The sequence below is a fragment of the Fusarium oxysporum genome, chromosome 10 (assembly GCF_000149955.1).
Source record: "Fusarium oxysporum f. sp. lycopersici 4287 chromosome 10, whole genome shotgun sequence".
In the NCBI taxonomy this organism is placed as follows: domain Eukaryota; kingdom Fungi; phylum Ascomycota; class Sordariomycetes; order Hypocreales; family Nectriaceae; genus Fusarium; species Fusarium oxysporum.
Genome location: NC_030995.1, coordinates 1617186 through 1641221, shown reverse-complemented (window position 1 = coordinate 1641221; position 24036 = coordinate 1617186). Strand labels below are relative to the sequence as shown.

The window sequence follows — 24036 nt, the reverse complement described above, 5'->3', positions numbered from 1 at the left end:
AGCTCAGTTCTCCAGCTCCTCAGCTTCATGGATGTTCTCCTAACTCCATCGTAACCCCGGAATACAATGTTTTAAGCTCAGAGCATCTAACCTACAGCACGCTACTGTACCGGAGCTTTTCCAAAACTTTAGGTTCTAAGGTAGTGAAGCCGCCCGCAACTGCAGGGTGCAGCACAGTTTACAGAGCACTAGGTTGACTTTAGTGCCCCGGGCAGGTTTGTAAGTGGAATGCATCACCATCTGGCTGGGTCTTGTCCGCCTCCACTTTAGGCCCTGGTTGCCCGCAAGCCAACAACCTCTGTTCTCGATCCTCCAATCACCTGTCCCCTCGTCTCTCGAAACCCTGCCAAACTGGTCCTTGAACCTCGCTCGTTTTGCTCTGATATTGGCCTATCTACGTAAGGTTCTGTACGGCATCAATCTGGTTATTGCTTCTGTTGGTGATCTGAACCTTCAACCCCGTATCGTGGCTACATCGCTTTTGCACCACCATCGCCTTGGAATCCACGCAAGCTACCTCCAACGTCTTCGGCGACAACTCCGCTCTCTTGAAACTCCTGCTTGAACCAGTTTCGCTGTCCAGATACAGCTTCTCTGACAGCGCGATCACCGAAAACGCGGTCGAAGTTATACATACGACACAACATTACGATCGCTCGCAGCATTAGATCTAGACAGTCACTTTATACCGCCATTTTGCGAACGAATATACGCCTACCAAACGAAGTCACTGTAACGCACAAGAACCTTGACCGCGATCGCATCCTCCGCACTCGTTACCTCAGTCGCCCGTTGATCGACGAATGCTCTTCCACCACCTTTGGGCCCAGTCCCAACCGGTGGGCTGTTTGCCGCTGATATGCTGAGCTCTTCCGCGGCAGCTCAGAAGGGCATGACCCCTCCGAGCCAACCTTCACAACACAACCTGCCTCAGCAGTTATCTGGTCGCACGAGCTTCGACCGAGGCGATTCGGGTCTACAACCTCCCAATGGCGCTAACGCCCGAAATCTCTCGGCTTCGGCCGTATCTTTTGCGCCAAGGGGAAGCAGTCTCAATGTTGCTCCCGGCAGCTTCAGTTCAGAGTTGCGTAGTCGGGCTGGGAGTAAGACTGAAGCGGGGTCAATATACCCAAGCAGCTTCATGGACAAGGTGGAAGAGGATGACGTAGACACGCTAGCTGAGCAAGCTCTGGCACATCTGAAAGAACGACTCAACCGTGAGATGAAAATCAAGGAGGGGAGTGAGAACATGCTAGAGGCGCTGAACTCTAAGAAAGCGAAGCAGACCAAAGAGCAACGACAAAAGGTTGAGGCGGAGCTTAACGCCAGCAACTTGCGTATCAAGGACTTGCGCCAAAAGATTTCAGATGCTCAGCATACACGACAGATTCCACCTGCGACGCCAAAACGAAACCGTACCCAGAGCAACGTTGTCGAATCCGGGAGACCAATTGGACTGCGTTCGCCACAAAGCGTGTCACGATCTGTTGTAGAGTCTGACAATGAGGAACCAACAGAAAGTCCGACATTTGCGCTTGCGGAACTGCTCCAGGCCTTAGAGGTTGAGGGCATGATGCCGGAGTACTACGTCTCGCGGGGGAATCAGCTCGTCGATCTCTTCAAGCGTTACCCAACTCTTAAGTACGACTTGGTCTGGTCAATTTTTGGGCTCCGCATGCAGGTAATGCTCCTAAGCGAGAGTCGCGAAGTCGTGGCTGCTGGCTATCGAATGACCAGATATGCTATTTCGGATGTGGCATCACTTAAGAAGATCCGAAGTCTGAACACGGATTATCTGGTGATACGGTATGTACTTCGACTGTGGCCGCGCCCCTTTTACTGACATAATCAGATCACTTAATAACTACCGCAAAGCGGATGTTGAACGTGAGCAGGCCCTCAAGTTCGTCCGTGCATTTCTTGATGTCAAAGGCGGAGTGAAAGAGATCTCTCGAGCCGTGGTGCGCACGATAGTAGCAGTTGCAGAGCATGGAGAAGACCGACGAGCAAATGCTCAGCCGGCCGAGGGAGACTTGGACCGTCTAAGGCCTATCTGCATCGAGACATTAGCAGAACTTATAGTGCAGGATCCAGCACTTTTGGTGGCATCCGGTGGTTTGGGACCATTGACGGAGGCCCTTTCAGAAGGCGTCTACAAATCTCCCGAAAGTTTGACCTCTGCATTTTTATACCTGCTCGACTCACCTCGAAAGCGGAAATACATACAACCCGGATATGGTCTGGAAGCGCTATTTACTGTCTTTACTGACCACCTCCTGACCAACGAAAGTATCATGAAACAGAACTCCAAAGCCATTGCAACAGCTTTGAAGTCATGGCCAGGGCTCATGACTCTCTGCATGTATGATCTCCGCACAATTCGATCCTTGATCACGAGCATGCTATTGCCGAGTGATGTGGTTCGGGAGACTATTCTTGATCTTATATTCTCACTTCTACGGATCAAACCACCAGCGTGGGCAACCTCTTTTCTTGCTGGAAGGAGATTGACAACGTACGGTCGAGTAGCGAATCTGAAGTCAAACCAAAAGGACAAGAGCCATTTACAGTTCACAGAAGAGGACAGCGGTGAACAAAATTTCGTCGAGCACTACACAGCTCTTTTGCTGGCAGTGCTCATTCGAGCAGGCCTCCTACCAGTGCTCCTAAAGATTGCTCAAGGAGACGAGAATCCGACTCTCCAGCGCAAGACGACCCTTCTAATAAGCGAAGTGCTGAAACTTTCCAGTCGCCTGTTACCTCCATCCTGGAGCGCCGAGCTTCACCTCCTGCCGGAACTCTTCTCATCGGCTGCCAACATTGGCAACAATGATCACTGGGTGGCGTCGGGGATTGTTTACCAGATCAGTAGCGTCAGTCGTACTTTATACAGGAGTGCGCCCACGGGTGCCTTGTCCGGTGCGTTATCGTCAGGTCACAACTCGAATGACATATCCGCGATTGATGAGGCCCCCAAATCCCATCAATCTCTGGTTTTTGATGATGCTACTTTCCGGCAACTGTTGATTGATAGTAATGTCCTCAACAGCTCGAACTATGCTAAGTGGAACTGGGAGACTATTCTCAAGATCATCGATGGCCCTCTACAAAGCGGCAAGAGACTTGAAGAGGCCATCAAAGCATCCAAGTTCATGAAGAGAATCATCAGCTTCTATCGCCCTTTCAAATACAGGTTTGCTAACGTCAAAAACACTCGTGCCACACAAAAGTATGTCCGAGCTGGTTGTGCCCTGATGCACTCTCTACTTCAATCCCCTGAGGGAATTAAATTCTTGGCAGACAGCAAGTTGCTTAGACAGATAGCTGAGTGTCTAGCACAATGCGATCCGGTAAGGCTTGATGCTCTTATGGTTTCCTCAACTTGATCACTAACAACACTTCTTCAGACTAGCGGCCTCACAGCCCAGTATCCAATGTTCTCAAGAGATCGAGTTACTGACACACTTTGCGCGGGCTACTTCTCAATGCTTGGTGTTTTAAGTGGTGATCCTAAAGGTCTTCAACTACTAGAACGTTGGAGGATGTTCAATATGATGTATCACATCGTGGACTTGAAGCAGAGGCCAGACCTCATCAAGTTGCTCCTGTCCAGCTTCGATTATAGCGTCCAGGGTCATCCTCGAGTCTTGTTGTCCAAAGCTTTAACTGCTGGCACAAAGGAAATCCGAATTCATGCGACCAATGCCCTTCGCAAATACGCCATCCGGCCAGTACCATCAGCCAACGGACAGGGTGGCGTTGGTGACTCGAAATGGGCCATTCAGCTCTTGGTCACACAGCTTTACGATCCCGAGATTGAGGTCTGTGCCACGGCTGTGAAGATCTTGGAGAAAGCTTGTAATCGCAAGACCTACCTGGAGTACATTGTTGAATGCCGACCAGCTCTTGATCATCTGGGAGAAATCGGAGCACCGCTGCTCTTACGGTTCTTATCAACATCTATCGGATACCATTACCTGGATGGACTGGATTACATCAGTAACGAAATGGACGACTGGTTCCTGGGGCGTAACGATACATATGTCAGGGTCATAGAGGCAAGCTTGGCCAAAGCGTTCCTCATTGATCCAGACGAGCACAATCCTCGCATGAGTTTATTTGATGATGGTGAGATTGATGGGGACTACCATGACAACCATGTACCACCGCACTTCTATCGAGAGTTGACCCGTACCCAGGAGGGATGTAGGCTGCTCAGTGATAAGGGTCATTTTGAGGATTTTGCAGCTACGATTCGTGAGCATGGCATGGATAAGGGAGATGCGGAAATGCTTACGAAGGTGAAAGGCTGCCTTTGGGCTGTTGGCAACGTTGGGTCCATGGAACTTGGAGCACCGTTCTTGGAATCCAACGACGTGGTAGAGCATATCATTCGAATTGCTGAGACCCATGAAGTAATGAGTCTAAGGGGCACTGCATTCTTCGTTCTTGGCCTGATTTCCCGCTCTACGCACGGTCTGGAGATTCTATCTGAACATGGATGGGATGCCAACACAACACCAATGGGTACCTCGCTCGGATTCTGCATCCCCAATGACCTATCAAGGTTATTATCACTGACAGCGTGGAAACAAAAGACGGTAACGTCAATCACCCTGCCGTCAAGTCAACGGACAGCCCAGGAGGCGCCACCACCTCGCGCCGCTCGACCACCTCTTGAGCCAGCAGAGATACCTGCTCTGTTGAGCGAGGCGGATGTTAACAGAAGAGTCCTGGAACTCATTGTGGACCTAGGAAATATGGTCCTCTACAAGAAGGCGCTTACTGACCTCCAGAAGCTTCGGGCACACAAACCAAGCGCCTTCAAAAGTACGCAGTTCTTCAAAGAAGTGATGAGCGCAATGGAATGGAACCACTACCGGCTAGGGGTGAGAAGGATGGTTATAGATTTGTTTGACAAGAACGTGATGCGACAAATAGTATTTGATGAGGAGGAGGATGACGAAGATGACGACAGTAGCGATGATAACAGCCAAGAGGAAAGTGAAGAAGAAAGCGGCGAGGGCGAAAATAGCTCCGGGGATGACAGGACAGAGAGGCAGCGGAGCATCAGCGAGCCGCCGGCACCGCCACCAGATCTTACACCAGCTCCTCTTAGATTGAGGAGGTAAGATATTGGCAATGATATTTCGAAGATGTAGGATGACTACATAGCCAAAAGCAACACGACGTTGGAAAGTTTCAACTACACGATACCAATGACAAAGAATCATGATGGCGCGTTAAGGGGTGGCAGGCGGGTCTTGAGCTGTATATATCCTTGTGACGAGTAGCTGCTGTAAAGGGGATTGGTGTCTGATCTGGGTTTTGAATAATGGAGTTTTGGGCAAAACATCGAAGAAGGGATGCTTCTGGTTTTATCTGAGAGGGCTTCTTAGAACGAGACCAAGTGAAGTTGAGGATATTATAGTAAGATATTACAGCATTGCTCGTTTGATTCGACTAGTAGCATCATATGCCCAAATTACAAATCAGTCTACGACAAGGACTCATGATATTGAGGAACCAGGTACTAAGTATGTCGAATTTACAATTAGCTGGTTAATTTTAGGGTTCAGGGAGTAGATAAGTAACATCATGACCTGATAATGTACGACTTGTAACTATGATGACGGTGAATTACTCGGCCCCACCAGAGCAATTAACATCGCCTGCCAATACCAACGCCGCTTCCTTGAGTAACCGAAACGCGGGATTAAGAGCGAGCTCAGTTCCGATCTAGGCCAAGTTACTCCTTCACGACACCTATATCATACATCTTTTCTTGGTAGATTCATTGTATTGACCATTCTTTGAACCCTCCTAAAGATATCCTTTATCATGGTACAAGGACGAGTGCTTGTCATCGCGGGGTCGGACAGTTCGGGCGGAGCGTAAGTATAGTTTTCCTTATACTTAAAGTGGCATGATGGAGCCTTTTGAAGACGTTTTCATGATACTTTTATGTTCAATCGCAATATATGCTGACGGAAAATCATCAGAGGACTTGAAGCGGATCAGAAAGTCATCGCTGCTCATGGCTGCTACGCTATGACGGCCACTACGGCTCTGACTGCGCAAAACACTCAAGGCGTCAAGGGCATTCATGTCATTCCCACCGATTTCGTCTCTCAGCAGATCGATGCTTGTGTTGAAGATGTCGGTGTCGATGTTGTCAAGACTGGTGAGTTGGTCAACGATTTCGCTGTGTTGCACAATGACTAACACCTTGGTAGGCATGCTTGCTTCTACAGAGACGATAGAGATGGTTGCAAAGACCATGGTTAAGCATAGCATCCCGTCACTTGTCGTAGATCCAGTATGTGCCCCCTTACAGATCTATATTAGGATCTTTCTAACACTTGGCTTTCAGGTCATGGTTTCGACTTCTGGTGCAACACTCCTCCCCAATGAAGCCATTCAACATCTCTGCAAGCACCTTCTACCGCACACTACAGTTCTCACGCCAAACATTCCTGAAGCTATTCTTATCCTTTCCCAAAACGGTCAAGAAGTCCCTGAGGTTCGCAGTGTGCAAGACCTTGAGACTGTAGCCCAGCGAATCCAGGCTCTAGGTCCTAAGTGGGTGCTCGTCAAGGGCGGACACCGGCCCATGAAGGAGGACTTGACTGTGGCTGAGACCGAAGAGGAGAGGAGTGTTGTTATAGACGTTCTTGTTGGCGGTGATGGTGAGGTTGTCAGAGTCAAGAGCCCATACCAGGCGAGCTCGAGTACCCATGGGACGGGGTGCTCTCTGGCGTGTAGGTGACAAACTTGCCTAAGAACTCTGGTCTCATACTAATTGGTTTGTTAGCGGCCATCGCATCAAACTTGGCCAAGGGACTTGATACACCTACGGCTGTTCGATCAGCCTGCCGATACATTGAAGCTGCCATTCGAACAGCACCTGGCCTAGGCAAGGGGCATGGTCCTCTAAACCACTTCCACTCGACCTATTCTCTCCCATTTGCTCCGTACGTTCATAAAGCGTCCCTCATCTTTTGTTGTACTAACTCGAAGAACAGCGGCTACTTCATCGAGTGGCTTCTCGAGCGCCCTGATGTCCGCGACGTCTGGAAGGAGTTTGTTTACCATCCCTTCGTCATGGCTATGGGTGACGGAACTCTGCCTCTCGAATCCTTCAAGGGCTATATCATCCAAGATTACCTATACTTGGTTGGTCTTCAAAACATATAACGATCCCAAGCTAATCATTATTTACAGATTCACTTTTCACGTGCCAATGCCCTCGCTGCCTACAAGGCACAAAACATTGAGGATATTTCTCGAGTATGTTCTCTTAATTCTATATTGTACACGACCTCATGACCTCTCTATAGGCAACAGAAATAGTTCAGCATATCATGCATGAACTGAAGCTCCATACCTCGTACTGCGAGAGCTTCGGTGTGTCCATCGAGCAGATTCGAGCCACACCAGAGAAGCAGGGCAAGTTTAAGCAGTTCGATGACAAGTGATCTTTTTCTGATTTTCTTTGCAGCCTGCACCGCATACACTCGTTATGTCCTTGACGTTGGTCAAAATGGCGATTGGGTTGGTCTTCAAATGGCTCTTGCTCCATGCCTCCTTGGTTATGGTGCCGCAGCAAAGATGCTCCACGACCATGAGAAGACTGTCCGCGAGGGAAACACGTACTGGGCGTGGATCAAGAACTACAATGAAGAGGATTACACTGACGCTGTCAAGTTGGGATCTAGTGAGTCTTTCTCAGTTTCATTGAGTATCTGTCTATTAACCAAGAAACAGCCCTGCTCGAAAAGCATATTCAACTGCAGTCACCTTCGCGAATTGAAGAGCTTGTTCAGATCTTCATCCATGCTCTCAAGGTATATGCTCGTCCTTTTGAACAGTGACGTTTGACTAATACGATTTAGATGGAAATTGGCTTTTGGGAGATGTTCCCTGCCAAGCAGACCTAAGTTCACATACAGACATAAAAACCGGAGAAGTAGACTAGATCGATCAATTAATAGACATAGAATTGAGTATACACTTGGTTCCATATGTTTGTTTCCTTGTTTATGTCACAAAATCCAACGTAGGTATCTGACGCCTGGTCCAGCCATACTCCTTTCAAAGGTGCCTCTATATATCATGCATGTTTCCCGAACCCATCCTAGACCATCTCCACTGGACGTGGTCTCTCATCGTCTTGCAACATGTATCTGAAGTCCTGCTCAGGAGGGGGGGCCAGAGGAGGAACCGGAGGAGCGTCACTATCAAGGCTGTTCTCTTGTTGTCGTTGAGCTCGTCGCAATTGCCCATTCTGCTGCTTCACCCATGAGTTCACTGAGCGGAAACGTGGTCGTGTATCCACTGAAGCTACTGTAGATACAGTGTCACGGCGGCCGACAGAGTTGGTAGACTTCCATGTGGGTTGTCGTGAAGGCTCTGGTCGCGATGGGACGCTTTGGACAGTCTGAGTGGTAGGCGTCACGACGATGTCGCCGTCGCCGAAGCCAGAGGAGATGGAGGAGAGTTCGCTAACACCGGTCTGACGTCGTCCGACATCGTAGGCATATGGTGTGGTAGAGGGGATTCGCTTGTGTTGTTGAGGTTTGTACGGCGTGCTCAGAGAGTCCTTGGGATCATGACGAGCCACGACCTGGACTTCAACAGCGCTCTCGACAAAGGTTGTGCTTGTAGGGCTGACAGCGTCAATGTCATAGTTTGTAACCCCTGTCCTTCTGTCGCCACTCGTACGATAAACACCGAACGGTAGGCTGGGCACTGTGAGGAAGTTGTCGGATTGCTTAGGCATGAAGAGTGGTGACTGAGGTCGTGCCTTCTCGGCAAGAGGCGGAGAATAGGACGGAGGAGAATAGGATGGATCTTCGATTGTGTACCAGCCCTTGTGACCGTAGCGTGATCCGAGGAAAGGCACCTTGGAAACGAGGTTCTCAAAGCGGCTGGGCTTGTCGAAGTTCATGTCATCAATGGGAGCAGGCTTCTTTGGTGACTGCTTCCTTGAGTAGAATTTCCAGATGAGGAAGCCAATGCCAAGTAGGAATAGAAAGCCGCCTTGATATCGTGTTAGCAGTCTGTAATGTTATAGGTGAAGTGGACAGGTAGAGCATACCGACGGATCCAACACCCAGCAGGATCTTGTGAACATTGGAGTGCATACCATCACCACCTTCGACCTTTAGAGGAGTTAGCAAGACCGAGCTTTCAATGCATTTGACATGTCTTTCAATCCAAAACGACTTGGACATGATGAGCGGGTCAAGGATCTGACTTACCAAAGGAGAATCCGACATACTTCCCTCAGCTGATGGAGCTTCAACTGATGGTGAGTTTGTTGATGATGCAGGTAATTTGATGTTGATTGGGTTGGCGTCGTCGCTGGTTTTGTCTTCTTCACTCTTCTTGGGCTCTTCATCTTCGTCCTCGCTCTCGCTCTCACTTCCACTGTCGGCTGCGTCATCACCTTCACTCTCACTGTCACTACTCTCTTCCTTCTTCGCGTCCTGCTTCTGCTTCTCAGTCGCAGGGTCGACAGTATCGGTTCGCTTGGCATAAGGCTCCCGTAGGATATTGATCATGACCTCAGGCTCCCCGGATGAAGTTGGAACATTGCTTCGTCTACGTCTCGGCCTTGCTGTGCGCTTCTTCATAATGTGAACATCATAGTCGTCGCTGTCATCGGCGATGGTCCAATCCGGCAGAGTCGCACCAAAAGCCCTCTTTGCTTGTCTCTGCCACCGAAGGTAATGGGGCTCATCAAAAGGCGCCATTGTCGTAGGTATTCTGAGTTGTGTTGATTATAAACAAAAAGTATTAATGAACCAAGGGTCTTTATAATATGTCTTGATATGATTTGGATACCCAAGGCGTTGGATGAATAGTCCGGGTATCAGGAAATGAGTGTTTGATGATGCAAGTCACTGACTTGATCAGATAAAAGAAAGTGTTATTCAAACGAAGGTCCAGCCTTGATCAAGAGCAAAGGAAGAGAAGGACAAAGGAAAGAATATAAGGGCTTGGCGGTTTATGACATGCAAAAAGCGAGAAATGGAGTTTCTGCTGATTGAAGAGGAAGAGAAACGAGAGGACGGACGAGAGAGGAAGTGAAGCGCGAGGAACCTCCAAGGTTAGAGCTGGAGTTGGTCCGTGGGATGAGACAAGATCAACAGTTACATTATACATGCGATACGATACGATATGATACATTATAAAGACAAGGATCCGACAGCCATAGACGGTGATAAACCCCATACAGCCAAGGCGATCTCAGGGTTCAGGGGCACGATGCGAGTAACACGAAACATTCAAGCCGAACCTGGTAGTTCAAAAGTCTTTGTCTGCTGTTTGAAAACGCTTGGTGTCGCTTCTTTGCCCAAGAACCAAGATTCAGGATGGAAGCACGGTAGCCCGTCGTTGATGTGCTAACAGGGCTGGTGCAGAAATGGCTGCATATGTGTTAGCGACGGGTTGCCTCAGCTTGTAGGTTTCTAGCGGCAGGGGTTGCACGTCTCAAAGTCAAGCTCCTGTTTCAGCCTGTCGCAAGAGATTGATGAAGACGGTTATGCAGGGGGGCTGTCACTGCTCGTTCTTCATCAATTGGGTTTTCTGTGATAGATCGGTTATTAACGAAGGATTCAATCCTCCTTGACAGCTTATGTAGTTGAGGATAAATGATATGATGTTGATTGACGCTCAGACTATCATCATATGAAGTTCATGTATGGTGGTTCGAAAGATCGACAGGTGGTTGGTTATTCTGCTTCAGATGCCCAGACTCGAGACACACTCAACAATCTGAAGCTCGTTTTGCTTCGGAATCTTCAACCTTCGACACATTGAGTCTCATGATATCGGCTTGCCATCCGGCTATCGTTTTCAGCAGCCTCATCTGGGGTTTGCACATCAAATGCCGGTCCCCGCCGGCAAAGTCAGCGATTCATGGCGCATGCAAGACGGTCCGATATCCAAGACTCAGAGTGGATGTTTGATGTTAAATCATTTGTGGATAAAGTCATCATTTGATGGACCCTTGAAAAAAGCTTTTGCGTCAGTTCCAGATTCCATGTGTAGTGGAGACAGGCAATTACTCATTGCTGCTCCAGCCATCATGACAATCAAGAGCTGCTGGACATGTCGCCACAAGTGTTTCGTGAAGAAGGAGTGTTTTATCATCAAACAAGACAATAAACTTGCAACTGGCAGGATGGCCCAGAAAGTAAATCCGTCACATGCCCCATCAGATGAACGCAAGTGCTCTTGATAATACTAAACATCGCATTCATCAGTGTCGGAGAATTCTCCGAGTGGCCGTCCCCATAAAGGGCTAGCAAGATCTTGCCCCCATCACCACATCCCAGATACGCACAAACTAAATGACATTTGAAGTTGAAATAGACGCAGTCTTCAGCTTCCTCACCGTGCTCGCTCACCGAAGACCCCTTGAGAACGCGCTCCAATCACATACCTCGCCTATGTCCATGTTCACCATCATGAACAGAACGCACTGAAGCGCGGATCCGTCATTAGCGCGCTTGCGGACATGAACGTTTTCTCTTCTTGAGGCTCCACGATGAGATCCACCCGGTCCAAGGGAGCGAGCACGGCGGGCACTAGACAGAAAATGGGAGTGAGCTCTTTTTAAGGGTTCGGGTTGAGGTTCATCGCGAGAGATGAATTGTGTGCGCTTCTACGGATGCAAGGTTGACAAGATGTGACTGCGGCTCCGAGATGGACTGGCTGTCAGGGATGCACTAAACCCCCCCAATCTTTATCTGATTCTGGGGTATAGTACGAGAATCGCGTCAAGATCTGGGGATTACATATTTCATCTAGATTTCACATGATAAGGTTGGGTGAGGTAGAAATATTTCGATGGTGTTTCGATATAAGTCAACACCCCACGCAAATGATAGACATCAACAGCCTAATCTACCAAAATTGATCAGCAACCAGCAAATGGTAAGCGAGACATTGGGCAATTACTCAAGAAAACGGGATGAGAGATATAAGACAATAGCTTCTGTCATGAATTACAATGCAATTACGACGGCAAATCTACCATTCGCTCGTCGTTCACAATAGCAGTAACACCTATTTGGGTAATACCGCGTATCCTGTAAGTGAGAGGCTGTTAGCGACATGTGAATGCGCTAGGAGCTTCCCAAACGAGACCAAATCGCGCATCTTATTTTCCTACAGGCACCTGAAATTAACCGCCCTCTACAATATTTATTGCATGAATACTTTGAAGTTCTTATGGTTAATATCGTTCGCTCTGTATCCAATGATGGACTAATCCGCGCCAAGGGTTAAAAGCCTCACCGACACACCGCGGTGTCTCCTAACACCTCAGAAATCAGAAATGAGAGCGCGAGAAACCGGGTTTTCACCGACGGATGACAGTCTCCTATCCTTCAGGGCCGGAGGTTTTCCATCTACAGGCTTAAGATCCAGGGAATTACCGCATTTGATTGGCAGACTGCAATAAAATGGATATTACAGCGTGGACTGTCTCAATGGATCAAAATCGGGGACATAAAAAGCAAGATATTGGATGCTTGGTGTTCCCGTATTCCGGATGCCGAAATACAGTAACAGTATACGTAATATGTCTATCAATCTTTCATGACAAGGCTGTTGTTCATGCGCTCTATCGCTCGCCAAAGGCTTCAAGGATCGAGCAGTCCACAATGAATGCCAATGTCACATTTCTCTGCTGAAAGCAACCCGGGCGGCCGGAAACGGAGAGACACCGAGATTTATGTCGAGTTGACCACACAGCAGAACAATGATAAACAATAGTGATATGTAGTGGTGGTGATGGTGTGACAGAATTATGCACAATGTTCTGATAGCATCAGACCGAATTATCACGAGCAATGGAGGAGGAAACCCGCCTCCTTCACCTTGATATTGTCACCAGCACTCGTCATGATACTAGAAAATAGAATCGTATACAGGGGGTTTGCTCGGTAAGTTAGTGGAGTTTTGCCGATTTCATAACGGGCCGGACACGCCAAGGGCCAGAAGGCGAAAGACTAGAAGCTAGAGGGTAAAGGTTGACAAAAATTTTAGGTGTTAGGATGAGCAATCAACCCCAATTTTTAACTGCACTGCAACTTTTATCTGAACCAAAGCTGCGGATCGGTGTTGAAGCCCGGTCCGGTCCATTGGATTGGGTTATTGGAGTCTGAATTTGGAGACGAGAAGTGATAAGTGATAATCACAAGCCAACACGAGAAGATATCAGAAGGAAAACTGTGATTCTTGTGACCACAAGTTATCAAATCCGAACCCCAATCATTTGGCCGCCCAAATGGAAGATGATCTCTGATTTAAAGCCATTCATTCGTTCAGTGGGCGTCATTCAGGGCCATGCAGCACCCGTAGCTTAGGTAGCTGAGGACGGAAGCCCACGCCGACCCGCTCCGCTAAGCTTGAAGTCTTGAAGGCACGGGCAGGGAACCTGAACTTTTTAGTGGAGCCTTAAACGCAAGCAAGAAATGGAAGACGGGATGTCTTATCTCGAGGGGGGACAGGACGGTAGCAAAAAAGAAGCCAAACACTATCAAATATAACTATGCCATCATCTTTTCTTGCACCCTAGTTACCTTGTGTCCGGCCAGCCGATGAGGGTCTCTCTTTTCACTCACTCACTGTCTGCTAGCTTCGCCTCCAGTTACGTACCGCAACTAAGGTCCAGTTCTTGTACACTAAATTCTCTCGCCCTCTTTCGTGGGTTGTGACTGATTCTCCTTCGACTCACCTCCGTCCGTCACCAGCCCCATCCGCTCGCGACGCCCTCATCTGGTCCAGAGACTCTCAGTCTGTGTCCTCTATTCTTTCTTTCCTCTTCTTTTCTCTCCTTCTCCCTTCAATCACTCTCAATTGAGCTCCTCTCTACCAGATCCTCCCAATGGCTTCCTCCGCGCGAGCCATGACGGCCCTCTCCCGGGTCGGCCAGATGGCCCCCAGCAGTCGCATTGCGACTCGCGCCCTTTCTACTGCCTCCAAGACCTCTGCTCGACCTTCTATCGCCATGAAACTCAACAACTCTGGCCGCATTGCCTTCCGAAGAGCCTATGCTGACGAGGCACCCAAGCCCAAGCCCAAGCCTGGCAAGATTCGACGAACCCTCCGATGGACATGGAGACTCACATACCTCTCTCTCGGTGCTCTCGTCGGTTACACATGTTACGTTATCTACGATGACCGCCACCCTCAAGAGCAGTACCAGCCTGACCCTTCCAAGAAGACTCTTGTCGTTTTGGGTGAGTAATTCGGCGCGCATAGCTATAGGCGCTCCTCCCACATATCATGCCAAGTTACTGACGCAATACCCTTCTTTAGGATCCGGTTGGGGCTCTGTCGGTCTCCTGAAGAACCTCGACACCGAGAACTACAATGTCATCGTCGTCTCTCCTCGCAACTACTTCCTCTTCACTCCCCTCCTGCCTTCATGCACAACCGGTCTTATTGAGCACCGCTCAATCATGGAGCCTGTCCGCACTATCCTCCGCCACAAGAAGGGTGCCGTTAAGTACTACGAAGCTGAGGCTTCCTCTGTTGACCCTGATCGCAAGGTTGTCAAGATCAAGGACAACACCGAGGGCAAGGGCCCTCACTCTCAGACTGAGATCCCCTACGACATGCTCGTCATTGGTGTCGGTGCTGAGAATGCCACTTTCGGTATTCCCGGTGTCCGCGAGAACAGTTGCTTCCTCAAGGAGATTGGTGATGCCCAGCTGATCCGCAAGAAGATTATGGACTGTGTTGAGCGCGCTTCTTTCAAGGGTCAATCCCAAGAAGAGATCGACCGTCTCATGCACATGGTCGTTGTTGGTGGTGGTCCTACTGGTGTCGAGTTCGCTGGAGAGCTCCGTGATTTCTTCGAGGACGACATCAAGAAGCTGATTCCCGAGATCAGCCACCGCTTCAAGGTCACTCTTATTGAGGCCCTTCCCAACGTTCTCCCTTCTTTCTCCAAGCAGCTCATTGAGTACACCGAGAACACCCTGCGCGAGGAGAACATTGACATCAAACTCAAGACCATGGTCAAGAGGGTGACAGAGGACTTTGTTGAGGCTGAGTGCGCTGGTCCTGATGGCACCAAGCAAACTCTCCGTATCCCTTACGGTCTGCTTGTCTGGGCTACCGGAAACGCTGTTCGCCCCATTGTCCGTGACCTCATGAGCAAGGTTCCCGCCCAGAAGGATTCTCGCCGTGGTCTTGCTGTCAACGAGTACCTTGTTGTCCAGGGCACCCGCGATATCTGGGCCGTCGGTGACTGCGCCGTTGCTGGCTACGCCCCTACTGCTCAGGTCGCTTCCCAGGAGGGTTCTTTCCTGGCCCGCCTGTTCAACAACATGGCGAAGACTGACTCTCAGGAGGCTCGCATCAAGGAGCTCAGCAGCAGCCTGAACCTCAAGCAGGGTAACTCTGCTGAGGTCGCCGCTGAGATTGAGAGCCTTGAGAAGCAGCTTCGCCGGATCAAGGACGTCAAGCCCTTCCGATACTCCCACCAGGGTAGCTTGGCCTACATTGGTAGCGAGAAGGCTGTTGCTGATGTTCCTTGGTTCAACGGTAACATTGCCAGTGGTGGCGGCTTGACCTACCTGTTCTGGCGAAGTGCCTACCTCTCCATGTGCTTCAGCAGTAAGTTCATCACAAACTATGATTGACATTATAATCGCGCTAACTGGGTTTCTCTAGCCCGAAACCGTGTGCTGGTCGCTGTTGACTGGCTCAAGTCCAAGGCCTTCGGCCGTGACGTCTCTCGCGAGTAAACCCTCGATCCAACAAAACCTTTTATGCAACAAGGTTCGATACCCTGATATGAGATGCGATAGCCGAGGACTTTATATTGTCCACGGACTGCATCTTACGACGATCTGTTCTTGGGAGGGTGTACTTGGAGCATTGTGCATTAACTGGGCCGGACTAATAGATGTCTGATTAGAATCGGGCTTGGGATGGGATGCTTCATTTTGTAAACCTCGCTTTGGTCTTTCTTTACTTCTTTTTTTGTTCTGTAATTTTTTCTTTGTTCACGGATATAGATGGGAGAGGCAGGCCCCTTGTATGACATAGCTAGAGTGCGCAGAAAAGCGAAAAGCAGGGAGACTTGTGGAGGATGGGGAAAAAGAATCAACAAAACTTCATATCGTGAACAAATACGCGGGTCTTGCTTGTGCCTGTGAGTGCTCTCTTCGAGCTGCTCTCTCGTTGTGTACATACCATAGTATGATGCCAGAAAGGGGGTTCTTGTGACACCGGACAAGGTGACAGAGCACATCGATGTCTTGGTTCGTGGACCTACCTTTCACATGAAGAATTCTGCATCATATGTAATGTAGATGCCCTGTCTGGCCTGGCCTCGTGCTCTTCATATGGATATCAAATCCTGCATCTCCAAATGGTCCCGGCCATAAGTCGGGAGCTCCCAAGTTTGGCTGCGGGGCAGAAGCTCCCCGCGTCAAGCCGATATGCGGAGCTTGTCATCTACATTAGCTACTTTACTCGGGAACGTGACGTGGGGAAGAGAATTTGTTCATTCCCTAGACCCAAGGTGGGCAACTCATTGCACGATATAACCTGACCTGTCTGTGCTCTTGGCCATGGGTGACTCCTCCAAGCTTTCTGGCAGGGACCACGCCATTGAGCTGGACTCCAGTGACGCTCTCAGACACACTCGCGACGAGTTCAACATCCCCTCCAAAGCTGATGTAGCTCGCAAAACTCTCCCTACCAGTGACAGCACGGGTTAGTGTACTTCTCTGATATCTAGCGTATCCTCCATGTTGGTCTAACTCTTGCAGATGCCAATGATAGAGCGATTTACCTTGTAGGCAACTCTCTCGGTCTTCAGCCCAAACGCACTTTAGATCGCATACAGCAATACCTCGCGACATGGCGCACACAAGGTGTGCAGGGCCACTTCAAGCCCCTTGATGACTCTCCTCTGCCAACATGGCTAGACGTTGATGCTCGTGCGGCCGAGATGACTGCGCCAATCGTGGGCGGCAAGGTCAGCGAAGTGGCTGTCATGCAGACTCTCACGGCCAATCTTCACTTATTGATGGCGGCATTTTACAAGCCTGATGTTAAGGGACGGCATAAAATCATACTAGAGAGCAAAGCGTTCCCAAGTGATCATGTCAGTGATTCAACTCAGCACTAGGCAATCGAGGTGCTAACATGGATGCTTAGTATGCTGTTGAGACACAAATACGGCATCACGGACTCCGTCCTGAAGACTCGATGATTACCATTGAGGCTCCAAATAACGAGGACATTCTCTCTAACGAATATGTCGAGTCCATTATCGAGAAGCACGCCTCCACTACTGCAGTACTTCTCCTTCCAGGTATCCAATACTACTCGGGCCAGCTCCTCGATATTCCACATCTGACTAGTTTTGCTCGCGAGCGTGGCGTATTCGTCATTTGGGATCTCGCTCATGCTGCAGGTAACGTGCCTCTCTCATTACACGACTGGAACGTCGACGCGGCTGCTTGGTGTACATACAAGTACTTGAATGGCGGACCAGGCTGTATTGGAGGTATGTTTGTTCACGAACGTCACACGGAGGTTGCGGACGATGGATCGCACAACGTGAGACTCGCCGGCTGGTGGGGAAACGACAAGAAGAACCGATTCGCCATGAGACCTGGTTTCGTTCCTGTTCCTGGCGCAGCAGGGTTTCAACTCAGCAATCCCTCCGTACTCGACATAACATCTCTCTGTGCTTCCTTAGAGGTATTCGAGCTGGCCGGCGGTATGGCTCCTCTACGCGAAAAGAGCACCAGATTAACGGCCTATCTCGTCTCCGAACTGCAGAAGCTGCCGCAGGACATGAGCACGTACTGGAAGATCATCACGCCAAGTGAGCAAGAACGTCGTGGGGCGCAGGTGAGCATTCTCCTGGCCGATGGATTGCTTGATGAGGTCATGGCTGGTCTTGAGAGGAGGAGTGTTCTGGTTGACGAGCGCAGACCGAATGTGATTAGAGTAGCGCCTGCACCGCTGTATAATACTTTCTTAGATTGCTGGGGCTTTGTCGGTGCGTTCAGGGGCGCGTTAGAGGAGGCCCTGGATGTAAAGTGGAAAAGGCAGCAAATGGATGAGTAGGTAGATACTAGAGGAACAAATTACCACCTAATTATTCAATATGCGACCAGCTATTTCACGCTGTGATGATTGATACAGTTATTTCATGTTAGCTCTACCATCACAGACATGCAGCCATCTCTTCGATGTAAGTGTTTTTGACAGTGCCTAATACATTTGGGCTTTGAAACTGCTTTGCTATCCGTGCACTTGGAGTATTATCTAAGAACTTTTGAGCTGTGCATTTGTAGATTGACAACCTATGCAGGGGTTACGCAAACTAATGGACATGACATTCGTTTCTGTATTTCGCCCTATAACCCAGTAGAGCACTACAGATGGATAAAGAATGTAAGAACTAACGCTACCTAAAATGTCATGTGAAGTCCTACGATAAGAAATTGTGAAAAGTTTGGAAGTATAGGGTAAGACCCACAAGGTTCCTGACTAAGGTGGCGGCATCTCAAGGGTTCTTTTCAGTGGAGCATTCTAGCCCAATCACACCGCCGCCTCAAAAGAATTATGTGGATCTACCAGGCGGACTTGCCTAGCGGCGAGAGCAAAAAAAAAAAAATTACATGGTCAGCGCGTCCGAGCCGGTTCTCTTAAAACTTCACACATCCTCCTCCATTCATCTCTCCCTTTCCCATTCATCATCTCATCCTTCGGGCGCGCACTCCTTCTTCATCAAACAGAAGGCTAATCTCGTAACTTCGAGATATCATATTGCGCATCCCACGTCTTTCTTTATTCTAATACTCCCCTTTCCCCCTTCCTAGACGGGTGCATTCCAAACGGCTCTGTCTTATCTCTCTTCACCTGAAATAATGTCTGGCTACGACGGCGGATACAGCGGCGGCGGTGGCCGCGGAGGAGGTGGCTACGGCGGTGGTGGTTACGGCCGTGATCGCGGCGACCGTGGTGGTGACCGAGGTGGTGACCGCAATGGTTACGGCGGTGGTGGCTACGGAGGGTGAGTCGATTTTTCTTTGTGGTTTGAGCGCAGATTCGGTGGTTTCAGCCTAGAGGCGCGGCCGTTTCCCCAACGACAACGCGCCCAACCACCAACATATGCGTGTCCAATCTAATATTTTATTGCATTTCGCTAACACAGAACACAGCCGAGGTAATGGATACGGTAACGGAAATGGTTACGGCGGCGGCGGCGGCGGCGGTTTTGGAGGTGGTGGTTTCGGAGGCGGCTATGGAGGAGGTGCCGGCGGTGACCGTATGGGTGCCCTCGGCGCTGGCCTCAAGAACCAGGAGTGGGGTACGTGTTTCGCTCGCCCTGTTGTTGTTTTCGCATACTAACGTTCGTCTAGATGTCAGCACCCTCCCCAAGTTCGAGAAGTCTTTCTACAAGGAACACCCCGATGTCACAAACCGATCTGATGCTGATGTGGAAGCCTTCCGCCGCAAGCACCAGATGACCATCGCTGGCAAGGATGTTCCAAGACCCGTCGAGACTTTCGACGAGGCTGGTTTCCCCAGATATGTCATGGATGAGGTCAAGGCCCAGGGCTTCCCTGCCCCTACTGCCATTCAGTCTCAGGGTTGGCCCATGGCCCTTTCCGGTCGTGATGTCGTTGGTATTGCCGAGACAGGTTCCGGAAAGACTCTTACGTATTGTCTCCCCTCCATTGTCCACATCAACGCTCAACCTCTCCTTGCTCCCGGCGACGGCCCTATTGTTCTCGTCCTCGCCCCTACTCGTGAACTTGCTGTTCAGATTCAGGAAGAGATGAAGAAGTTTGGCCGATCTTCTCGTATCCGAAACACTTGTGTTTACGGTGGTGTCCCTAAGGGTCCTCAGATTCGCGACCTCTCTCGAGGAGTTGAGGTCTGCATTGCCACCCCTGGCCGCTTGATTGACATGCTTGAGGCTGGTAAGACTAACTTGCGTCGTGTCACTTACCTCGTTCTCGACGAGGCTGATCGCATGCTTGACATGGGTTTCGAGCCCCAGATTCGCAAGATTATTGGCCAGATTCGACCTGACCGACAGACTCTGATGTGGTCCGCTACATGGCCCAAGGAGGTCCGCGCTCTGGCTTCCGACTTCCTTCAGGACTTCATCCAGGTCAACATTGGTTCCATGGAGCTTGCTGCCAACCACCGTATCACACAGATTGTCGAGGTTGTCACAGACATGGAGAAGCGAGACCGCATGATCAAGCACCTTGAGAAGGTTATGGAGAACAAGGAGAACAAGATCCTCATCTTTGTCGGCACAAAGCGAATTGCTGACGAGATCACTCGATTCCTCCGCCAGGATGGATGGCCCGCGCTCTGTAAGTATCATCCATCATCCCACAACAATATTACAGAACAGCTACTAACATATGTTAGCCATTCACGGTGACAAGCAGCAGAACGAGCGTGATTGGGTGCTTGACCAGTTCAAGACCGGAAAGTCACCCATCATGGTGGCTACTGACGTGGCCTCGCGTGGTATCGGTATGTATCATCATCCCCCCTCCCCCATGGCAACCTCCAGCGACAGCACTTGCTGTACTTTACTCTCGTGTTTAGGGGCTCTCTTGACTGTGCGAATCTGCCTGATAATTATCGTGTCCAATTGGTTCTCAACCAACGGGGTCTTGATCCGTTGTGTAGCCTTCACTTTGCTATACTCACGTGTGTTCACTCTTGTACCGTTCTCACTCCCGTGGTACGAGTGTGGAGTTGGCATATTGTTGCCTTTGATCAAGCTGCTGGCCAAGGTTCTCTTGTTCCCAGGACCCAGTGACCCGCATACTCCAGGATGGCATTTTGACGCACTTTCTATTGCCCCATCTCCGCTAGGAGTGAAGTACAGATGGCTTGCCAATATGCTTAGCCATTCACCTTCATCTTCCGTGCTGGAACGTTGCTATACAAACCCCTGCTTCGCCTGCTAACCATTCTTGCTAAAGATGTGCGCAACATCACTCATGTGTTGAACTACGACTACCCCAACAACTCGGAGGACTACATTCACAGAATTGGTCGTACCGGTCGTGCCGGTGCCAAGGGTACCGCTATCACCCTTTTCACTACTGACAGTGAGTATCCTTCAACTTTATCGTCTTCATACATACTAACGATCTTCTCAGACCAGAAGCAGGCCCGTGATCTTGTCAATGTTCTCCAGGAGGCCAAGCAGCAGATTGACCCTCGCCTTGCTGAGATGACTCGATATGGCGGCGGTGGTGGTCGCGGCTACGGTGGATGGGGACGTGGTCGCGGCGGTGGTAGAGGTGGGTATCGCCGACGCTGAAGCAGCTAGATACCTATCGAGCTGACTGGACCTCCAGCCAACGCTAACAACATGCCCATCGGCAACCGTAACCGTCGGTGGTAAGAGGTTTATTCATATTGGGTTACCACCCTCTCGTGATACGGATCAGGCAGCCTCACATTATGGATCCTCGGATTCTCAAAAGTATATGACACCCAAGGCGTTTGTTTGTTAGAGATGGGTGATTCGATTAGACTTGACTCGTCATGCGAGTCTGGATTTCTGGTTTGATTGCGGATCGGTTTGGTCACGCACTTTATGTGGCATTTTCTCGTTTTCTATTTTATGTTATTCGAAATAATGGCTTTAGATTGGGATGATGATATCGTGTCGAGCGGTATGGAAAACGCTCGCAGGTGGAGATAAGGGGAAAATATCCCACCTTTATTGGAGGCCTCGTGTTCTGGAGGTCGATGACAATCTTGTCAAGAGTCGAGCTGTATGTTCAATAGACAATTGTAGTTCACTCAACTAACACGACTCACTCTATGTTGATGGTGTAATTGAATGTATGTTATCTCGCGACTAAGCGCCTACAGAAAAGTATCGGACCCATTGAAGTATTGGAGAGGAACATTCCCAGGTTACTGTCACATAGATCACCACGTATATCACTGCTTCTTCATAGTCTGGTTGCCTTTGATGGTATCGGTTGCCCCCGCCCCCCCCCCCCCTAACCGATGTGTCCTTGTAGTATCCCCGTTTCTCATACGTACGAGTTGGTTTCTATGTCTACCCAAACCGTGCTCCCATCAGCGCGATGATTGCGATGGCCAGAACGAGGCACAAGTTTTAGTCGAAATCAATTGTATTTTCAGTGTCAAACATCATTCTCGATGCTGTTTGAAGTCTGCGTCTTGTTGTCTGGATGTATTGAGGATAATTACCTCATGCTTTGGGACCGTGATTATCCTCTTGCGGATCTTTGTACACTAGCAGGTTTCCTTGGTGCCTCGAGACGCTGACAGCATTGACAGAGAGTTGGGCGCTGAATGCTTTGTCGAGTTGGCCGTCGCCTTGGCTTGTGTGTACATGCTCATCTGTGCAGACTCAGCTTACCGTCAGTGTCAGCCCTTTAACACTTTGGGCCATCGAGGTATACGACTGCCTATCCAAAGCTGCGCGATAACTCATGAATTCTGTAGTAATCTGGCACGGCTATTCAAACTTCGTTCTTGGTGTTTTGACTCAATCGTTGGCATCGCGGATATCATCCGACTTGACTCTGGCTTTGGTCCATCACCCCTTTACAGATATACCTACTCCTCAACGTACGCCTAATGATAAGATGTTGATTATTGGCACCAAAGAATGCAACCGATTCTGTCGTCATCAGTCTCGCGTACAAATAATTGAGTTCCCCGGTGCAAAAGGGTCACAAGCAAGACCCGTGGACACTCCCCGTTATGCCTCGTTGATCCAGTCAACCCAGCACCCAGGCCTCTGAGATCGTTCTTTATAGGTTCTACACCATTGACCTGTTGCTATGCGATCTTCTCTAGGCGGCCATTCTGGACGGTCAGGATCATCCATTTTCAAGCCACCTTCTGTTTGGACGTGACAATGGCTAGGCCTAGTTACAATTGCATAGTGACATGAAAACTCGTGTCGTGTTATAGCACTGAATGATCCTGCCACAAGAACACGGACGTACAACATTAATTGGTGTAATGATCTAGTCTGGTAATGTCACCGTTGAGAATGTGTTTGATAAGCAGGACTCTTCTGCGGATGGTGCAGTAGAGAGAGTCTTGGTTGCATACCTCCGGGTTGATCATCTTCTTGCTCCTCTTTGAATTACCTCCTTTTCTCCGCTCTTCTCTGTAACTGTTGGCTGTGGGCCCAAGACTTGAATTGATGTCTGGTTGTCCCTCTTTCATGGGTTCTTGACGAGTTCCATCGGTCAAGTCATTCAAGCCCAGACATCACCTTTTGGTGAGCCGGATTTGTTTGATTTCTATTTCAAGCTGCTGCCAGGCCTGATCTGCTCCTGGATCTGGGTAAGTCATCGAATTGGTTGCTTCCGGCGAAGACTTATCACCGGTGCATCCGTCCACGTAAGATCTGACCGGCACCACAGTAAATATCATGAACAGCACCTGGCGGCGTATGTTTCGTTGAGCAGTCGTTGATCGCCATGAGATGGTAGTTAGCTCTTCTGTCTTAGCCAAGACTTGGAGAAGAGCCCTGGAGTTGAATAGCTTCAGTAGCTTGGAGTGCCTGGTGAGACAAGCTTTTCAACACCAACGGCCGGTCGTGATCCGCCCATAGCGCCGGATGTGTATGCCATATCAAGGAGTAGCGTCTGGTCGATCATTATCAACGATATGCAAGACATTACCTGTCTTTCAGGCCAAGATTTGCTATGGGTTCACTGATATACAGGAAATATTCATCCCTAACCTAATATCTTATGGTTCCCCTTCATGGCTAGGTCGCCAGTCATGACATGCCAATTAGATATCAAATTCTTACGAAAGGTAAGACCATGTAGTATATTCATGTATACATATAGAAAATCATAAGACGATGTTGTAGTAATTTGTTAGGTTGCGCTCACCACCAAATGAATAGGGCAGCCCCTCAAACTGACGACCGAAGCACTCGGTCAATGAGGATAATTAGAAAAATACACTCTCATGACTTTAGCTACAGGGTAG

At 49.4% G+C, this 24036-nt stretch overlaps 9 protein-coding genes across 16 annotated transcripts; 5 read left to right on the top strand and 4 right to left on the bottom strand.

The window, feature by feature from the left end:
• The first annotated feature begins 210 nt into the window (after positions 1-210).
• Positions 211-5573, top strand: FOXG_11510 (uncharacterized protein). Its single transcript, XM_018391158.1, has 3 exons — positions 211-1806; positions 1853-3350; positions 3408-5573. Exons 1-3 carry the CDS (start codon positions 860-862, stop codon positions 5130-5132), a joined length of 4170 nt encoding a protein of 1389 aa, XP_018249754.1. The 5' UTR covers positions 211-859; the 3' UTR covers positions 5133-5573.
• On the bottom strand, positions 471-647 carry FOXG_20550 (uncharacterized protein; the record flags this gene model as incomplete). The annotated part of the gene is made up of 1 exon (XM_018400834.1): positions 471-647. One exon carries the CDS (start codon positions 645-647, stop codon positions 471-473), a length of 177 nt encoding a protein of 58 aa, XP_018249755.1.
• Positions 5574-5635: 62 nt separating the features above from the next.
• On the top strand, positions 5636-9043 carry FOXG_11509 (uncharacterized protein). 3 transcript variants are annotated; one of them, XM_018391156.1, is made up of 12 exons: positions 5655-5894; positions 6003-6184; positions 6237-6319; positions 6374-6761; positions 6815-6974; positions 7026-7176; positions 7225-7290; positions 7341-7449; positions 7502-7717; positions 7768-7847; positions 7896-8026; positions 8084-8952. In XM_018391156.1, exons 1-11 carry the CDS (start codon positions 5842-5844, stop codon positions 7938-7940), a joined length of 1533 nt encoding a protein of 510 aa, XP_018249752.1. In that variant the 5' UTR covers positions 5655-5841; the 3' UTR covers positions 7941-8026; positions 8084-8952. The 3 variants fall into 3 exon arrangements, with proteins under 3 accessions (XP_018249751.1, XP_018249752.1, XP_018249753.1); XM_018391157.1 differs by having other exon boundaries at positions 5666-5894; positions 7896-8006; XM_018391155.1 differs by having other exon boundaries at positions 5636-5894; positions 7896-9043.
• Positions 7963-11502, bottom strand: FOXG_11508 (uncharacterized protein). Its single transcript, XM_018391154.1, has 3 exons — positions 9264-11502; positions 9101-9164; positions 7963-9042 (listed from the first exon to the last, which is right to left on the bottom strand). The coding sequence occupies exons 1-3, from the start codon at positions 9756-9758 to the stop codon at positions 8138-8140; spliced, it is 1464 nt and encodes a 487-aa protein (XP_018249750.1). The 5' UTR covers positions 9759-11502; the 3' UTR covers positions 7963-8137.
• A 1760-nt stretch (positions 11503-13262) lies between these two features.
• Positions 13263-16394, top strand: FOXG_11507 (NADH dehydrogenase). The gene is made up of 3 exons (XM_018391153.1): positions 13263-14258; positions 14338-15642; positions 15700-16394. Exons 1-3 carry the CDS (start codon positions 13904-13906, stop codon positions 15771-15773), a joined length of 1734 nt encoding a protein of 577 aa, XP_018249749.1. The 5' UTR covers positions 13263-13903; the 3' UTR covers positions 15774-16394.
• Positions 16395-16418: 24 nt separating this feature from the next.
• On the top strand, positions 16419-18195 carry FOXG_11506 (kynureninase 1). Its single transcript, XM_018391152.1, has 3 exons — positions 16419-16749; positions 16806-17143; positions 17197-18195. Exons 1-3 carry the CDS (start codon positions 16605-16607, stop codon positions 18115-18117), a joined length of 1404 nt encoding a protein of 467 aa, XP_018249748.1. The 5' UTR covers positions 16419-16604; the 3' UTR covers positions 18118-18195.
• A 462-nt stretch (positions 18196-18657) lies between these two features.
• Positions 18658-21993, top strand: FOXG_11505 (ATP-dependent RNA helicase DBP2). 6 transcript variants are annotated; one of them, XM_018391148.1, is made up of 7 exons: positions 18658-19069; positions 19218-19366; positions 19419-20387; positions 20446-20553; positions 21012-21140; positions 21192-21335; positions 21393-21993. In XM_018391148.1, exons 1-7 carry the CDS (start codon positions 18924-18926, stop codon positions 21437-21439), a joined length of 1692 nt encoding a protein of 563 aa, XP_018249744.1. In that variant the 5' UTR covers positions 18658-18923; the 3' UTR covers positions 21440-21993. The 6 variants fall into 6 exon arrangements, with proteins under 6 accessions (XP_018249744.1, XP_018249745.1, XP_018249743.1 ...); XM_018391149.1 differs by having other exon boundaries at positions 21192-21993; XM_018391147.1 differs by having other exon boundaries at positions 20446-21140; positions 21393-21944.
• A 315-nt stretch (positions 21994-22308) lies between these two features.
• On the bottom strand, positions 22309-22416 carry FOXG_20549 (uncharacterized protein; the record flags this gene model as incomplete). The annotated part of the gene is made up of 1 exon (XM_018400833.1): positions 22309-22416. One exon carries the CDS (start codon positions 22414-22416, stop codon positions 22309-22311), a length of 108 nt encoding a protein of 35 aa, XP_018249741.1.
• A 593-nt stretch (positions 22417-23009) lies between these two features.
• On the bottom strand, positions 23010-23371 carry FOXG_20548 (uncharacterized protein). The gene has a single exon (XM_018400832.1). It carries the CDS (start codon positions 23254-23256, stop codon positions 23035-23037), a length of 222 nt encoding a protein of 73 aa, XP_018249740.1. The 5' UTR covers positions 23257-23371; the 3' UTR covers positions 23010-23034.
• Positions 23372-24036: the final 665 nt, after the last annotated feature.

What these genes read in the sequence shown, in the direction of transcription:
- FOXG_11508 (XM_018391154.1), bottom strand. Translation starts at nt 9,758, where the DNA reads ATGGCGCCTTTTGATGAGCCCCATTACCTTCGGTGGCAGAGACAAGCA. An exon ending in GTATGTCGGATTCTCCTTTG is followed by an intron (nt 9,165 to 9,263) that starts GTAAGTCAGATC and finishes ACTCCTCTAAAG; the next exon opens with GTCGAAGGTGGTGATGGTAT. An exon ending in GCTGGGTGTTGGATCCGTCG is followed by an intron (nt 9,043 to 9,100) that starts GTATGCTCTACC and finishes CACGATATCAAG; the next exon opens with GCGGCTTTCTATTCCTACTT.
- FOXG_11505 (XM_018391146.1), top strand. Translation starts at nt 18,924, where the DNA reads ATGTCTGGCTACGACGGCGGATACAGCGGCGGCGGTGGCCGCGGAGGA. An exon ending in GGCGGTGGTGGCTACGGAGG is followed by an intron (nt 19,070 to 19,217) that starts GTGAGTCGATTT and finishes CACAGAACACAG; the next exon opens with CCGAGGTAATGGATACGGTA. An exon ending in GGATGGATGGCCCGCGCTCT is followed by an intron (nt 20,388 to 20,445) that starts GTAAGTATCATC and finishes AACATATGTTAG; the next exon opens with CCATTCACGGTGACAAGCAG.
- FOXG_11506 (XM_018391152.1), top strand. Translation starts at nt 16,605, where the DNA reads ATGGGTGACTCCTCCAAGCTTTCTGGCAGGGACCACGCCATTGAGCTG. An exon ending in CCCTACCAGTGACAGCACGG is followed by an intron (nt 16,750 to 16,805) that starts GTTAGTGTACTT and finishes TAACTCTTGCAG; the next exon opens with ATGCCAATGATAGAGCGATT. An exon ending in AAGCGTTCCCAAGTGATCAT is followed by an intron (nt 17,144 to 17,196) that starts GTCAGTGATTCA and finishes ATGGATGCTTAG; the next exon opens with TATGCTGTTGAGACACAAAT.
- FOXG_11509 (XM_018391155.1), top strand. Translation starts at nt 5,842, where the DNA reads ATGGTACAAGGACGAGTGCTTGTCATCGCGGGGTCGGACAGTTCGGGC. An exon ending in TCGGACAGTTCGGGCGGAGC is followed by an intron (nt 5,895 to 6,002) that starts GTAAGTATAGTT and finishes GAAAATCATCAG; the next exon opens with AGGACTTGAAGCGGATCAGA. An exon ending in ACATTGAGGATATTTCTCGA is followed by an intron (nt 7,291 to 7,340) that starts GTATGTTCTCTT and finishes ACCTCTCTATAG; the next exon opens with GCAACAGAAATAGTTCAGCA.
- FOXG_20548 (XM_018400832.1), bottom strand. Translation starts at nt 23,256, where the DNA reads ATGAAAGAGGGACAACCAGACATCAATTCAAGTCTTGGGCCCACAGCC.
- FOXG_11507 (XM_018391153.1), top strand. Translation starts at nt 13,904, where the DNA reads ATGGCTTCCTCCGCGCGAGCCATGACGGCCCTCTCCCGGGTCGGCCAG. An exon ending in GAAGACTCTTGTCGTTTTGG is followed by an intron (nt 14,259 to 14,337) that starts GTGAGTAATTCG and finishes ACCCTTCTTTAG; the next exon opens with GATCCGGTTGGGGCTCTGTC. An exon ending in CCTCTCCATGTGCTTCAGCA is followed by an intron (nt 15,643 to 15,699) that starts GTAAGTTCATCA and finishes GGGTTTCTCTAG; the next exon opens with CCCGAAACCGTGTGCTGGTC.
- FOXG_11510 (XM_018391158.1), top strand. Translation starts at nt 860, where the DNA reads ATGCTGAGCTCTTCCGCGGCAGCTCAGAAGGGCATGACCCCTCCGAGC. An exon ending in ACGGATTATCTGGTGATACG is followed by an intron (nt 1,807 to 1,852) that starts GTATGTACTTCG and finishes TGACATAATCAG; the next exon opens with ATCACTTAATAACTACCGCA. An exon ending in GTCTAGCACAATGCGATCCG is followed by an intron (nt 3,351 to 3,407) that starts GTAAGGCTTGAT and finishes ACACTTCTTCAG; the next exon opens with ACTAGCGGCCTCACAGCCCA.